Here is a 14,704-nt window from a genome sequence, read left to right as displayed (position 1 = left end):
GGTCCTCGTATCGGTATTGTCATTTGCTCATAGATGGGCGCAAATACTCGTCTTGTAAGTATCGTTCTGTATGTTTGAAGAATTGCGGAGGGATGGTCGTAACAAGTGTATTAAAGCAGTCTGCATCGTTTTCGGGTGGTGCTGTATTGATCAGAGGTGCTCTGGATAGAGCATCGACGTTGGCATGTGTCTTTCCTGGCCGATGCTTAATAGTAACGGTGTATTTGTATGGTTGTAGCTCTAAACTCCATCGTTTCAATCGAGCATTAGTGCCTTTGTAATTCCAGATCCATTGAAGCGCAATGTGATCTGTGATCACTGAGACGTCTGTCATACCATCGATGTAGGGATGGAATTTTCTTAGAGCCCACAAGACGGCTAAGCACTCGAGTTCTGTTGCCGTATACCCTTCTTCCTGTGCATTCAACTGTCGGGACACAGCACTGATCATGTGCTCCTTCCCGTCGTCTCCGATCTGAGCCAGTACTCCTCCAAGTCCTATCTTCGATCCATCGGTGTATACTATGAACGGTTTGTCATAATTAGGATGGACAAGAATCGGATCACTTGCCAGAGCATCTCGAAGGCGTTCAAAAGCATCCTGACAGTGAGCTGACCACACGAATACTTTGTCCTTGGCCAGTAGAGCGGTTAGTGGTCTTGCAATCTTTGCATAGTCCTTCACGAAGCGTCGGTAATAGCCTGTCATGCCCAGAAATATTTGTACATCCTTCACCGAAGCCGGTTGTCTAAATTCCAATATAGCCTTGACGTTCTCGTGTTTCATACCTATCCCGAGGCGGCTCACATTGTGTCCTAACGCATGAATCTCTTGGTAGCACACATGAGATTTTGGGATTGACAAAGTGAATCGAGATTTAATTATGCGATCCAAGATCTGATCGAGATGCGAGAGATGGCGATCAAAATCTGCAGAATACACGATGATATCATCAATATATACTACAGCGAAGTTCCACTTTGTAGGTCCTAGCGCTTTATCCATGGCTCGCTGAAAGATTGACGGTCCATTCCGAATTCCAAACGGCATCCTCTTGTAATGGTATAGTCCGTTGTGTGTCCTGAAGGCGAGTTTCTCGCGGTCCCTTTCGTCCACAGGCAGCTGGTGAAATCCTGAATTTGCGTCAAACGTTGTGAAGTAACGCTTGCCTTCGAATTGACTCAGATAATCGTCGATCCAAGGTAGCGGGTACTGATCTGCCTTGGTAACGGCATTGAGTGCTCTGTAGTCAATACAAAATCTGATTTTATCTTTCTGTGATATGAGAACGACGTTAGATGCCCATGGGGACTCAGAGGGCTTGATGATATCGTCTGCTAATAATTTGGCAACGGTATCTTCGACAATCTGTTTACCCTTAGGCGAAGCGTGATAGGGAGGTGTAGAGATAGGGTGTGCATCTCCTGTATCGATGCGAATCGGATCGATATTTGCTGCACCAAGTTTCCTATCGCCGTATGCAAAAGCATGTCGTCTTTTCTCTAGAATCTCTAGTAATTTGCGTCGTTGAGATCCGTCGAGCGTAGGGTTGATATCCATTGATTGAATCGCTTTTCGAAATTCAGACAAGTCTTCTGAACGGTCCAAAGCGTGAATTGGAGTGTTATTCGATGATACAGACGTAGGGAGGCGAGTATCAAGCGAGTGAGCTGTCCCTATAGTTTCTCCTTCGTGTAGGGTTATCGGAAACGGTTCAAGGTTATATACCTCGACAACCTTGGTGTCAGATGTGTTACCGATTAATTTTGCAGCGGAGACAGCGTACTCACCCTCTCGAATAGGTTTGGGATCCAGGTAGAAGTGCGGCGTCTTGACCAATCCATCAATACGAATTGGAACTCGAGCGGCATGATATCCTCGAATGGTAAAGCTTTCAGTTACTTTAACATCCGGAGGCAAAGACGGCTTACATTCTAGTTTAAACGAAGATTTGCTGGATGAGTCCCTTCGCAATTTCAGAAGCCCTTCGTCTACATCGATCACGGCTCCGTAATGTGTTAGGAAGTCGTTTCCTATGATGATTTTCGTGGTACTCGCCGGGTTAACATAGAATTTGGCCGGATATTGGATTATGTGGCCCGCTAGATCAGTGAGCGCGACGTTGAGGGTGACAAAGGAGGTGATGAACGAATTGCCTCCTATGCCATTCACTCTGATAGTCGAGCATGTCTGTAATCGAGTCAAAGGCGAATGTATCTTCAGAAATTCGCGGTCAATCATGCTAATTGACGAACCTGAGTCGATGCATCCCTTGAATACCCTGGATGTATCCTGTCCTTCGATAGAGATTAGTACGAAGGCTGGTGTCTTGTCTTCGTAAGTAATGTCCATTGGATCCGAAGCGACAGTCATTTTTGCGTCCTGTGAATTCTCCAAAGCCGTCTGGTCAGCCTGGATTCCATTTTCGGAGTGTTCTGGACGCTCACTGCCCTTTGTGGCTACGTCTGATGCAATGCGAGCCTTGTTAGGTCTTCGTGAACGAGTAAGCTTGTAGTTTGGATTGTTTGAGGACTGCTGGATGCGTGACGATTTTCGAGTGACCGGTTCAGCTTGTATAACTTCTACACAGTCTGCAAAGTTAGAGATAGCGTAGTGCTCGCTTTCCTCGGAGTCGTACTGGTTGTACACACCAACTGTGATATTATTCGAAGCTGTTTGAGTCGAACTATCCTCCGCATTGGTTGTAGTGACGTTCGCTCGGGCGGGATTGTTGCGACCTTGATTATTATTCCTGTAGTTATACTGAGGTCGCTGGTTACCACTGTATCTGTCGTTTCGTCGGAACGAATTAGAATTTCGATTATCATTGCGAGGACGATAATCTCTATTCTGACCTTGGTCTTGCCGCGTATTTACGCCTCTCGAATTCTGTACAGGTGTCGTGTTCCTGCTATCTTGTCCCTGGCTTCGATTCTGAGTGTTCTGAGATGATGGCGTGAATGATCTATCGTTAGAATTTGAATTCGACGGTGTGTTCGACTGGTACCCCCCTCGGTAGAAAGGTCTCGGTCCCCGAGACTGATTTGCATTCCGTTCGGTATCCGTCCGCGGCTTGTAGGGACGTAAATGGCCGTATTGTGCAATGAGTCCGGGTTCGGCATCGATCACTAAACGTTTCCATTCAGTAATAGTCAAGTTCTTGTTGAGAACTTGCCCTGTCGCTGTCTTGATGAGCGTTTGCATCGATTGAGGGATGCCGAGCATCATGTCACTAATTAATCGTTGATCATCCGCTCGTTCACCTAAGACATACCGTTGTAGTGACCTCCGATCTGTATAATATTCGGCAAAGCTCTCATTGCGATACCACATGCGCTGGCGAAGTTCTTCCTCCTTGTGAGTTTCGAAGTTGGCCTTGCGATACTCTGCGCGAAGCGCATCTTGCCAGTCTTGCCAGGTAATTAAGCGGCTTCGTTCAGCATAAGATAGCGTAGTGAGCCACTTACTAGCGTCTCCTTTCAGCAGAAGGGCTATTATTCGCAGTAGAGCATCGTCGTCAGCTCGAGCAAGATCCTTAATGGTACTTACTTGCTCTAACCAACGATCTATGTCCTCGTCCTTTCCTCCAAATTTAGGAAAGTCCGCAGGCTTGAGTTTGACGCGACCATCGTCTAGACCAGTGAGAAATGAAGCAGAGGTGGGTAAGTTTGTTGCCGGAGTGACTAGAGCTTGTCCGCGAGGAGTACTAGTGAGGTATGGCGTGAACGGCATGAAAGCGGGAGTCGCGGAGTTTAATTGCGGTCCGATCGGATTGGAATTAGAGTTGCTGGTGCCTTGCTGCGTCACGGGCTGCTGTGCCAAGCCACTGATACTTCCGATGTTTTGTGCTGGTCGGCGTTCCATATTCGAAAAGGCAACATGCGGCGATCTTCGAAGCTGTCCATCGTGCTCGCTTCTTGGTTCTTCGGTCTGTATTGGTATTGGAGCTTGTGTAGCTGCTGGTTCATCCTCGTGCTGTGTGTCTTCCCTCGAGATCCGTATCTCGTCGAGGTCTTGTATCCTAGCGCAATTTCGCTGTACATCGTCGATCGCACCACGCATCTCGAGGATCTCCTGCTGGAGATTATTCAGAGTTTCTCCGACGAAACCGTTCATCTCAGCCTGATCGGCCCATCTCAACGTTGCTTGGTCCGAATCTTGATTCCTCATTTCGTTCTGATGGTGTACCAACTGTGTTAATTGATCCAGGTGAGTTTCTATATCTGGGAGTATGCGTGTGCAGTCACAATGACAATGCGTCTCATTGACGCCGCGATATGTTCTCCCTTCAGGCTCCTCGACTTCTGCTATAGTGGATTCGTCGGAAGACGGTGTTTGTACTCTGTGTAACAACGGATCGCGTCGGATTTCAGGTGCGACATTCGTTGTGTGATATACAGGTACGCCTTCTTCTATCTTGATAGGCTGTTGTGACCTTTGAATCGCTTCCAGAATTCTGTTAGCATCCTCTCGCGCCTCGATCGTCGTGAGGATGTGTCGATCCTGCCGAATCCGAAGTGCTTCGAGTTTCTCCCGTATGTCTTTCATTTCTTTCTCACAATCTTCGGCATTCGAATGATATATCGTCGTAGGTCTGGCGGGCTTCCTCAAAAGCTTTGCTACGTCTTCGGTCAGTGAATCCATTTTCTTGCTCATTATATCTACGACTGATTCGATTCGTTGATTCTTCTCGAAGATATCGACAATAATATTCCTCAAAATCATCGAAAATGCGTGATTCGAATCGCGTGAGTTGTCGGGATGTAATAGACGTTCCATCTCACGTCTTGGTACCCTTAGATACGAATAATCCGGCGATGGTGGAGCCGTATCGGGTCTCTGAAGCGGTGGCAAGCCCGGAGGTCTCAAGGGTGGATCGGTCAGGGGCACAGTTCTATCCAGAGGCGTGCCAGAAATATGTGTTTGCTGTGATTGCGGCGCATCGTCCTCGCGATCTCGCGGCTCAGGTATGTCGAAGGATGTAAATCCGCGCTCAGAGCGGTTCTCAGTGTTTGACATGTCGTATTGCTGATATTCAAAAGATGTTTTGATGTCTTCGGATCGAATCTCCCTCGGGACAATTCGATGATGTGTTGCGCAAGTAAGTTTGAGTCCCGATCGACTGAACCAAGGTGGTCACCAAGTGTAACGGTAGCAGTAGATAGATAGTTATCTAATCTATTGGTTACCGATAAGATAAGAGCTAGGTTCTTTGATCAGTCGGCGAGGCCTTTCGGTTTGAGTAAAACGATCGTAAATTCAGTGAGTATTCAATCTATCTAAGGATGCTTCATACAACGAAGCACTCAATAGAATAAATCAATTACTATCTAAGTTGTACACGGGAGCTCCGAGAGCTCGGGAGGCGCGCTAAGCGCCTATCTTATACTTGCGAGTATGAGTCAGATGAGTCAGCGTACGCAGATGCGACGCTATCCTACGATAAGCTACGCTATTCGGGTGCGTTCTACATGATTCTACTTACTTCTACTCAGGTCTGTTACAGTTATCGCACGCCGAATCGATTAGGATGTCGATCCTATTGCTACGTACAAGAGATGTAAGCGCGCGCGTACGTCGAGCCGCGTTCTTCCGCCTATCGCCCGGCCAATGTTTGGAAGAGCTGAACGCCGTGGAACTTCGTGGGCTCCTACGATCGGGACTCGCCGACTGCGATGCGTCCGTGTGCAGCGCTGCGCGAAGGTTCTGTTTGGCGTGGTTCGACTTGACCGCTGACCCTGATGCCGAAAAGTGTGGGTATGATAACGAGCGTACACCTTTCTTGGATCTCACCCGCTTTGGTCGTTTGATGGCGACATGTTTGTTCGTACACGCGAACGACACCTACAACACCGGCGTTGAGGTCATCATGGACGCTTTGGACGCCATTTTCACGGAACGCCCAAGGATCTTCCGTGAGCTAACATTCGAAGGTTCGCACCCTGTGACCTCCGCATGTCCCATATTGAGCCTCGTCATAGGCACACTTTCGCATCCAACCTTGGAGTCCATTTCGCTCGTGCGCGCGTTTTTGTTACACTGTCACAAGAATTACTCTGAAGAGCGATGGGAGGCTTTCCTGGAAGATGCTTCGGTGCCGAATTTGACACAACTAGCGGCTCAACTGAGGGCGGTGCTGGACGTCCTCTTGTCGTGCATCCCTCAGGTAGAAGATGAAATGATCGATCAAGGACACGTGGAAGATACACAGGAATTTCCGCCCGACGTTCAGGAACGTTTAGTTGTAGCAACTCAGCTCATGTGCCTCGCGGGATCTATGGATTTAGGCGATGAAGTTGGAAGACGGTCTATGTCTCTCGTTATACGTCAGTGATCACCGTATCTCTCCGAAGGCCATCGACTCTACTTACGTTGCCGTAGGAACCGCGCTAATTAACCCTTCACTCCCCATGGGTGTGATAGAACCTGCACTGGAGCTCCTGCAGAAGCTCCTTCAGAATGAGCGCGAATACACGCGCATCGTAGTCGAGATCATATCCGATATCCGAGACGAATATTCGATCGTGCACTCTCAGACTTCCGTGAGCCACTATCTCTGTATTTTCCCCATACCGATGAAGCACCGGGCCAACTTTTCTTGCGCAGCGGGATCCACCAAGCTCGACTGAGTTATCGCCCAAAACCTGCGACCGACTCCTCGGAAGTCAAGATTCGGGTACCAAAATTACCAACGAAAGCAAAGCTATCGAAGCCAGAGACTGCAGGTGTCTCGAGCTGCTATCAGAGATGCTGCGTCATTCTCATGTTGTGCGTTCAGGGTTGTCGTATGTGCAGCGTGAATTCACCCGAATCGTAGATTTTGGACGACGCTCCTCACATTCGCGCTCTTTTGATGGATCTCGTCATCCCTGCAGCGAAGCATGGCCATCGCTTATTGCAGGAGCGCGGGGTTAAAGCACTGTGCTTATACTGTCTGTCGGACAAGGTAAGGCGATGGTGTGTACGATAGGGATATCTGCGCATTTACGCTGGTTCTCATAGTCCCTGGCGGGTGGTTCATTCGATACTTTCTTAAGCATCTTGCAACAGTCGCCAACCGCAAGAAATCAAGTTCTGGTCATCTCAGCACTATTTGATATTCTGATGGTGTTCGACGTGACCTGCTGTAACAAGGTATTCCTCCGTTTCGTAAGCCTTATATGTACTCCGATATCTGATGAAATCGTTAGTTGGACACTGTCCTGTCTCTTCTCATGTATACCTTGGAAGGCAACGAGAGCACGGATATCTCAGATTTGATATGTGCTGGGTTTTGCAAACTACTGCTCAACACGTCTCTTCGCGACAAAAGGGTAGGCACTCAATCTCGTTAGTTCTTCGATGCGTAACATTACGACCAACAGGTTATGGCTGCTATGCTGTGTGTATATGCGAGCCCTCATGTGGCTGCCAATGGTAGATTACGACACAAGTTGTCCTATTCTTTTTCAGTCTTTGGCTCCCAGGCCTCCGAGAACCAGAATTTCCTCAGACAGGTAAGACGAAAAGAACAAAAAAGCTTCTCGATGCCGCTGATTGCTTTCCCCCTTTTCAGTCCTTCCTGGATATCGCTAATCGCTTAGCCGGTATCAGCGAAGTTCATGATTCCGGAGAATCTAACGTTCTGCCATTACACGACTTGGTCGTAGAGCTCCTTACTTGGACTGATCCTCGGAACGTGATGACATGGTTAGTCAGAGCTTGAAACATGCGTGGCGCCCATAACCGGTGTCAATCTTGTAGGATTCAAGCGGGGGAGACGGAGCCGGTCAATATCCATCTGTTACTAGCAAAAGACATTTTGGAGGCCCTATATGATCCTGATCAACATGGTAGGTTCTGGATCTGGCTTACATTGTGACATTCTGTGATAGTTTGTAGACGGATTCCTATGCGCACTATGTCAAGCTCTTCCTCAGTTGCAGGTTGTCGGTGGGGTGGATGATAAATTACTCCTCATGATCGACATTCTGTTGAACCACTTCGACTATGTAAGTCCCCAGTAATGTCATTCTTTATACAGTCGTTTGACTGGTTTCCAGAATACGATTGAGGAACCTCTCTCGCTGAAAGGGCTGGTCTCCTTCCGCGATAAATTTGTGAAATCACATCGCCGAGCTCTGGAGAACATAGACGAGGAGGACTTGCGCGAAGATGAAGAGATTACACAGATCTACAAGCGTGTCGGTGTCCGGTCCCCACTGTCGCAATCGATTCAATCGTTCGGCGATAGGTTATCAAGAGGGACGCCGACGTCAACCTCAAGCATGTGAGCTATTCCGTACATCCCCTGCTCCGAACGCCTCTGACAGACGTGCAGATCTATGGCGCTCACACCGTCAGCAACGTCTAGCCTCTCCAGCATCAGCGCTGGCGTGTCGCCATATAGCACGGGAGGAACGCATTTGACGTCGAGGTCAGTTCAAGATTGCTATCTGCTTTATCTCTTACATGGTTCTCCAGGTCGGAATGGCCAATGGAGGACGGCTGTCTACCGCCTCCACTGAACTCAGTTGCTTCGTCCCGAACCACCGACTACCTATTGCAGGATTCTGTGCGTCGTCCCCGACAAAGGAAGGCGAGCCATCGGTAAGACTCCCCACAGCGTTTGTCACCGATTGTCTCATGCGTCCTTCTCACTAGCGTTTTCTCGGATTCGAGCATGTCCGGATGGAATTCCTTCCTCAGCTGATCGTTTAAAGACACGATTTTGGCGGAATAGTACAGATTTTTACCATTGGGCATGAATGAACACATCCGTGTCGGTTCGGTGATCGAAGTAGTCTTGTCATAACCTGATTTCTCATGTGCAAGGTTGATCCTCGCTTTCAGGCGGTATCATGTATGCGCGATAGAAGGATCGGCTCATCCAGCTCGCTAGCACGGCACCACGCCTTCTGGAGAGCCCATCCGCGTTACACAGACCCGAAGACGCATCGCCGTTTCGTCAAAATCGTTTATAATAGCAGACCATATTTACCAATTGGTCTCCATCAGGAGTCCATGACCACCCCGGCAGCTCGCCGTACTGTATGCATCCTTTGTCAGAGCGAATGCGATACGATTCCGGATTCTTGTGACAATCCCCTACCATGGTATAACCCAATCCACGGTACAACATATTGGACGCATTACCCTTTTCTGTACCCAAGGTCTGCAACACACATCAGAAACGGGTCAGTCAGTGTGATAGAAGGTGAGGTACCACAATCTTGATACCCTTTCGACGACAGACATCTTCGATCGTTTCCATCAGCCGCCGTGCAATACCTCTGCTCGAGAAAAATGAGCAACAGGTTGGCGATGCCATGTGCTAATCTCCGATATCGTCTCTTACCGTTTTCTCCATCGAGGGTGCACCATAAGCTTTGATATTTCGCCTCTGTGGCGGCCATTGGTCGCCTGGTCATGAACCAGATACACTACGCCGACCAGTTCCGATTCATCCACCAGATCCGTTTTAGCAACAGCAACCGCGACGGAGACTTTCCCGCAGGTGACGTCGGGAGCCAAAGAGGTCCAAAAAGACAAGACGGCCTCCGGAGTTGCCGCTGACTTGAGAAAGCCGAGAAGGGCATTCGCTTGTACGCATGTTATGTGGAGGTCACGAAGGTGTGGGCAATTGGAGTTGAATGACTCCGCGTCGAGAACGCGGATGTCGACGACGGCGCCGACGGAGTCGGGATGAAGGTATGACACGGGGGCCATTTATCTGGAGGTTGAGGTTGTGTATCACCCCGCGTATATGTAGTGTGAGTGTCCTGGCTAGCGCCCTGGGTTTTGACGCATGGGTCATACATAATCACCCGGGTTCGATACATGTCCCATACCCACATCATTCTCTCTGTTCCGGAGACCCGTATGCCGTCTACCAAGGACGTCCGCCGAAAGAGTATGTAGCGAAGCACATGTGGCTAGCGTCTCCCAAGGTATGAAACCCTCGATTGCAACATGCGAGCTCTACCGACTGGAGTCTAGCCTCGAATCTGCCTAGCAGCATGAAGCTGGACTCATGCAGCCTACCGACGTGGTGGGTGCTGATGCAGAGGACCGACTTAGATAGGTGTGACATCGCTTTGAAGATGGCGCCCAAAGTTTCATGTCGTGTGCAATCGTGGAAGTACGAGATCAAGAAATCAAGGTCCGCGTCAGATAGAGCGTGGGCGCGGTACTGGTAGAGTGCATTTGGTGCAATACTTCGCATTTGAATGCGCAATATTCTCCACGACCTTCAGATTGAAACACGCAATAGAAGCGATGGGACCTTCGATTACACAGTCATCAGGACGTTACATTTGGGTAAGAGAAAGGGTTGGAGTAGATAGCTTGGATAACGATACGAGCTGGGTAGGGCGATGGGTTTTACAGAAACAGGAGAGGTGGGTGATACATGCGGAAGATACACAGCGAGAGATAGCGATACACGACAGCGACGACAAGCGAGAGCGAGAACACAGGAATAGAGAGACAGAAGCGTCCGTGCAGCGCGGTCCATATAGCAGGAGATCCTTGAGAGATCTTTGAGATCGAGGCAGAGTAGGGTATTTCGCCGTTCCTCTAGAAGCTATTAGATGTAAATGTTAGTAAGGATGGGCCTACTGCCTGAGGCCCAAGCAAAGCATCAAACTGCCGTCCGCCAAGGGGGAGAGTCCGGCGAATACGACGTTCTGGCCGAGAACGTCCACGCGACGGAGACCTTGCGAGAAGTCAGAGGATCCGCCTAGGGAGGCACGCTGACGGAACGCGACGCTGGCGGCCGCTTGAATCTGAGCGGGCCAGGTTCTGAACTCAGCGCCGTCGATGGGTGCGTGGAGGAAGGTCCAGATGTCGTGCATCGTGCGCCTGACGGTGAGCGGCTGGCCGGTGGGGTGGGTCACGAGGATTGGGGTAGGCGTGCCCGGGATACGAATGAGGACGCGGGGAACGGAGGGAGAGAAGGCAGGTTCGGAGACGGTGAGGACGCCCGGGACGGAGAGTCCGAGGTCGAACTGCGTACAGGAACCGTAGGCGATGGCGGGGTTGACTGAGAGGGGAGTAGCTGTACGGATTTTTTGAGGAGAGACGGGCGGGGAGGGCAATCCGTCTGGTCGGGATAAAAGCAAGTTCAGCAAGGGTTCGTCTAGGAAGATGTGAAGATAAGGGACATACATGAAGGCGCGGCGACGTCGGGCAGCGGGACGGTGCCCATATGCGGCGCCTGGGTCGGGTCGGACGGCCTCCGGACGGAGAGCCACTGTGTGCTGCCGGTTGAGAGCGGCGAGAGCGGCGGCGCGCCGGGGGCGGAGTCGAGGGACCCGACGGACCACGGCGGGGAAGCGGTCTGCGACGCCGGGCTGAAGGTGTTCCTAGTGGAGCGGCTCATAGTGACCAATGGGAGGGGGGCTAATGCGTAGATATGAGGAGGATGTGGGCTAGAGCGGGCGGTGTGGGCCGGGAGAAATGGCGGGGGGCGGCGCGGTGGGCGGGTTGGCCGTCGGCGGTTGGTGACTCGTCGGAGGGGGGCCGCCGCCGTTCTTATACGGCGGGGGATTTGCGACAGTTTGTGCTGTCGCCCACGGCAGGCGTGACCGCCGACGCCCGGCGGCGCCGTGCAGAGTGCAGCTCTCAACCGAGTCAGGGCGGCGCATGGGGCTCGGCATGATACCAAAGAAGGGAAGATAAGGAGGGAACGTGCTAAAGATGGGCGTCCCGCGTCGGTCGGCGGAAGCGCTATACCCGATATAGCAATGATAGTCGGCTTTCTCACGATCCCGTCACGTCCCGAAGCTGATGCGTTGGCGCCTTCCCAGCCAGCTGATCCCGCCGCCCGCCCGTCGGCGCGGCCGAACGCCCATTGTCGGTGGCCTCCTCGATGTTCCGACAATGACCATTGCAGCAAATGCAGTTATATAATGGGCGGTAACATTGTCAAACCGGTTATAGCTCGCTCTGACGTTGGCTTGTGCACAGACATGGCTGGGCCGTGAAACACAGATTCGAATGTCATGCAGTGGTGTATTTTAGGTTCCGTAGCATAGATGCAAATGCTGTCGTACATCCGGATATGGGTAGATTGCAGCTAGCGCTTTGGACAATGCGTGTACAATGCATCCCTTAGCAAATGCTGTGGGAGGAATACACCAGTGACGGCGTCCGTCTGAATCACTGCTGCACAAATCTTTGCCAGAATATTCTGAGATTGGCGCCGTTTTCAAGTGCTATTAATGGGCAACGAAAGAGAGTAGTTGCTAGTATATATCTGTATAGCTCGACAAAAGTGCTATGAACCATACAAAATTCTCCGCCAGCATAGACTCGGGGTTTCAGTAACACCACCATGGGTTGGGTTCTATACATTACATTTACTGTAGTGACATCTAGACAGCATGACGCACGTCTTTGCGTCCTAGGTTTGCGATATCCCAGCCCCAAGAAAGGCTGCCGGCAGTGGTTGAACAATCGCACTGACGGTTTTAAGTAATACAACAATGGAATGTCCCCATCTCTGCAGCTTTGACTCGCTCGTTGATACACCCTGCCCACAAGGTCTCGCAGCAGCTACAGCGCCTGGGAATAGCAGGATGTGCGTGTCCAATGCGCACACCCGTATGGGGCCTTCGTCCAGCCAGAGGCCACGGTCGCTTTACCTCTGTTACGTGCAGTAACTGTCATATCATTTCGCCACCAATCTGATCTGATGGCATCGCTGGCAGGGTCATACTTGGATATGAAAGCCACGGGTGCGACGCTAGCGAAGAGACTACTAGGACGCGGGCCCTTCCCGGCGCTAGGAAGGTAATATGCGGCCGGCGCGTCAGCGTTCGGTCCGCGAATCGCGCATTCGGTGAGGTCATGCCAGCGTGTCCAAGCAGAACGTTTTGAGCTTTGGGCATTTCGTTGGGCAAGCCGTGGCTCCGCCGAGGATGCCTCCGCGCGAGAGTTGCCCTGACGACCAAGTTGAATGCAGCCCGAATCAGATATAGGTCGCATGTGATGCACAACGTCGCCGAGTTAACGACGTCCCCCATCGTGATTGGGCGATCCAGGCGGCGCATCCGGCAATCTAGTCGGTGTCTTGCAGTACGGATGGACCTGCCATGCTGCTATGCTAACGAGACGATATTTCAAGCTGTAATACCAAAATTCGAACGGCTTGAGCGATTACGTACCCGTGGAGCCTAGGCTTGCGGTATACATCGCAGAGACGAGATGCAGAGATTCATGTACGTCGCCGGTGTGATATAGAAGTAGCACAGCATTGGGAGACTCTTCCGTGGCCGAGGACTGTGTCAGGTTGATGCCTCAGCGATGTGAGTTCGGTGATCAGGGATGCTACGACCCTTGTGTCGACCGAGAAAAGGTACGAACGCGAGCCTGTGAGTGCAGGAAAGAGATGGCCCCTAGTAATGTGTCTGCAAAACTGACGCACCCGACAGGGCTTTATTCACAGACACTGCTTGGTGTGGTACGTTAACAGACTCGGTCGGTGAAGTATGCTGAGAAAACGGATAAAGCAGACACCGCCACGAGATTAGCCCTTTGCCGTCTGTGCTCGTCCACGGCTCGCAGAGGATGGCTCTCCCGTCCCAGCGTCCTCGACGATGAGCCCCAGCATCGCCGTCCAGTCCAGCACATCCACCCAGATCCCCCTCGCCTCCCCCGACGCCCGCCCGCCGAGCGCCCGACGCCCGTCCTCCGCGACCGTCGCCCGCCCTCCATCGCCACCCTCGCCGCCCCTCCCACGCGACCTGCATTATGCCCAATGGCCGTACTATTCTCCGCCGCCCGGCTGGGTATATGCCCCACTCGCGCATGACGACCCGGACGCTCTCTGGCGTTCGTTCGAACCGGCGCATCGTCGGTCTCTCCGTACGCGCGACGAGCAGGACGCGTGCGGCCACCCATTCGGCTTTCTCCCCGCCTGGTCTCCCGAATCTGGCGTCCGTCTCCACGGCGGCGTGCACACTACCTCCGGCGCGAGCCCGTTCTTTGCAGACGTCCCCGAGTCCGTCGCCCACGCCAACGACGATCCCGCGTTCGCCGCGTACACCAAAGCCCAGATGCGCGCACGTACGTCCCCCCGACCCCCTCCGCCCACCCGGATGACCTCTCACTGCGCGGCACAGCGTGCGACCCGACCTTTCCGCTCGTCCATCCCGCGCTCGCGCTTCACGCCGAGCACCAGTATCCCGAGCTTCTCTGGGACCTCACCGCACCGCTCGACGCTGCCTCGCTCTCGGCCCTCACCTCCTCGGCCCTCATCCCGCTCGCCTCCCTGGAGCTTGCCACCCCCGCCTTTGCCCCGCCCCTCCGCTCGATCCGCATCCGGCTAGCCTGCGCGCCCTCCCTTGCGTTCGACCTAGCCACGCCGCGCCCCCGCGCGATCGACCTTCGCCTGCTCCTGCTCGAGCTCGCCTCCTTCCTTCAGACGCAGCGTCTCACCGTAGGGGAGTACCAAGCCCTTGGATATCGTACACGACACGCCGTCGCCGCCGAGCATCAGCGACGCATGGGTTCCATGATAAAAGCCCCAGCGTTCGGTGACACGCCGTATCTCATGCGCGATGTCTTTGGTAACCACCGTTGGTTTCGCGGGTTGGAGATGCGCTCCCCTTCTGAGTGGTGGTTGCACACCACGACCCGCGACCGCTGCCGGCCGGAATCACCTACACCGAAGAAGAAGGAGAAATGGACCGAAACATTCATCGTCAAAGACGGTTAAAG

General features: G+C 52.2%; 4 protein-coding genes across 4 annotated transcripts; 2 read left to right on the top strand and 2 right to left on the bottom strand.

Annotated features, from left to right (window-relative positions):
- Positions 1 to 1,258: 1,258 nt before the first annotated feature.
- On the bottom strand, positions 1,259 to 1,510 carry PUNSTDRAFT_27299 (uncharacterized protein; the record flags this gene model as incomplete). The annotated part of the gene is made up of 1 exon (XM_007384038.1): positions 1,259 to 1,510. A coding segment is annotated over one exon (252 nt), but the record flags the coding sequence as incomplete, so codon positions are not given.
- Positions 1,511 to 5,531: 4,021 nt separating this feature from the next.
- Positions 5,532 to 9,029, top strand: PUNSTDRAFT_143831 (uncharacterized protein; the record flags this gene model as incomplete). Its single annotated transcript, XM_007384037.1, has 15 exons — positions 5,532 to 5,934; positions 5,983 to 6,327; positions 6,383 to 6,543; positions 6,608 to 6,769; positions 6,819 to 6,947; positions 7,004 to 7,135; positions 7,192 to 7,314; positions 7,468 to 7,497; positions 7,557 to 7,690; positions 7,745 to 7,833; positions 7,883 to 7,992; positions 8,044 to 8,270; positions 8,322 to 8,417; positions 8,465 to 8,590; positions 8,645 to 9,029. The coding sequence occupies 15 exons, from the start codon at positions 5,532 to 5,534 to the stop codon at positions 8,691 to 8,693; spliced, it is 2,316 nt and encodes a 771-aa protein (XP_007384099.1). The 3' UTR covers positions 8,694 to 9,029.
- A 1,567-nt stretch (positions 9,030 to 10,596) lies between these two features.
- Positions 10,597 to 11,363, bottom strand: PUNSTDRAFT_44747 (uncharacterized protein; the record flags this gene model as incomplete). Its single annotated transcript, XM_007384036.1, has 2 exons — positions 10,597 to 11,039; positions 11,150 to 11,363. The coding sequence occupies 2 exons, from the start codon at positions 11,361 to 11,363 to the stop codon at positions 10,597 to 10,599; spliced, it is 657 nt and encodes a 218-aa protein (XP_007384098.1).
- Positions 11,364 to 13,581: 2,218 nt separating this feature from the next.
- On the top strand, positions 13,582 to 14,702 carry PUNSTDRAFT_44746 (uncharacterized protein; the record flags this gene model as incomplete). The annotated part of the gene is made up of 2 exons (XM_007384035.1): positions 13,582 to 14,050; positions 14,107 to 14,702. The coding sequence occupies 2 exons, from the start codon at positions 13,582 to 13,584 to the stop codon at positions 14,700 to 14,702; spliced, it is 1,065 nt and encodes a 354-aa protein (XP_007384097.1).
- Positions 14,703 to 14,704: the final 2 nt, after the last annotated feature.

This window comes from Punctularia strigosozonata, assembly GCF_000264995.1.
Source record: "Punctularia strigosozonata HHB-11173 SS5 unplaced genomic scaffold PUNSTscaffold_7, whole genome shotgun sequence".
Classification (NCBI taxonomy): domain Eukaryota; kingdom Fungi; phylum Basidiomycota; class Agaricomycetes; order Corticiales; family Punctulariaceae; genus Punctularia; species Punctularia strigosozonata.
This window is presented reverse-complemented; position numbering and strand designations above follow the sequence as displayed.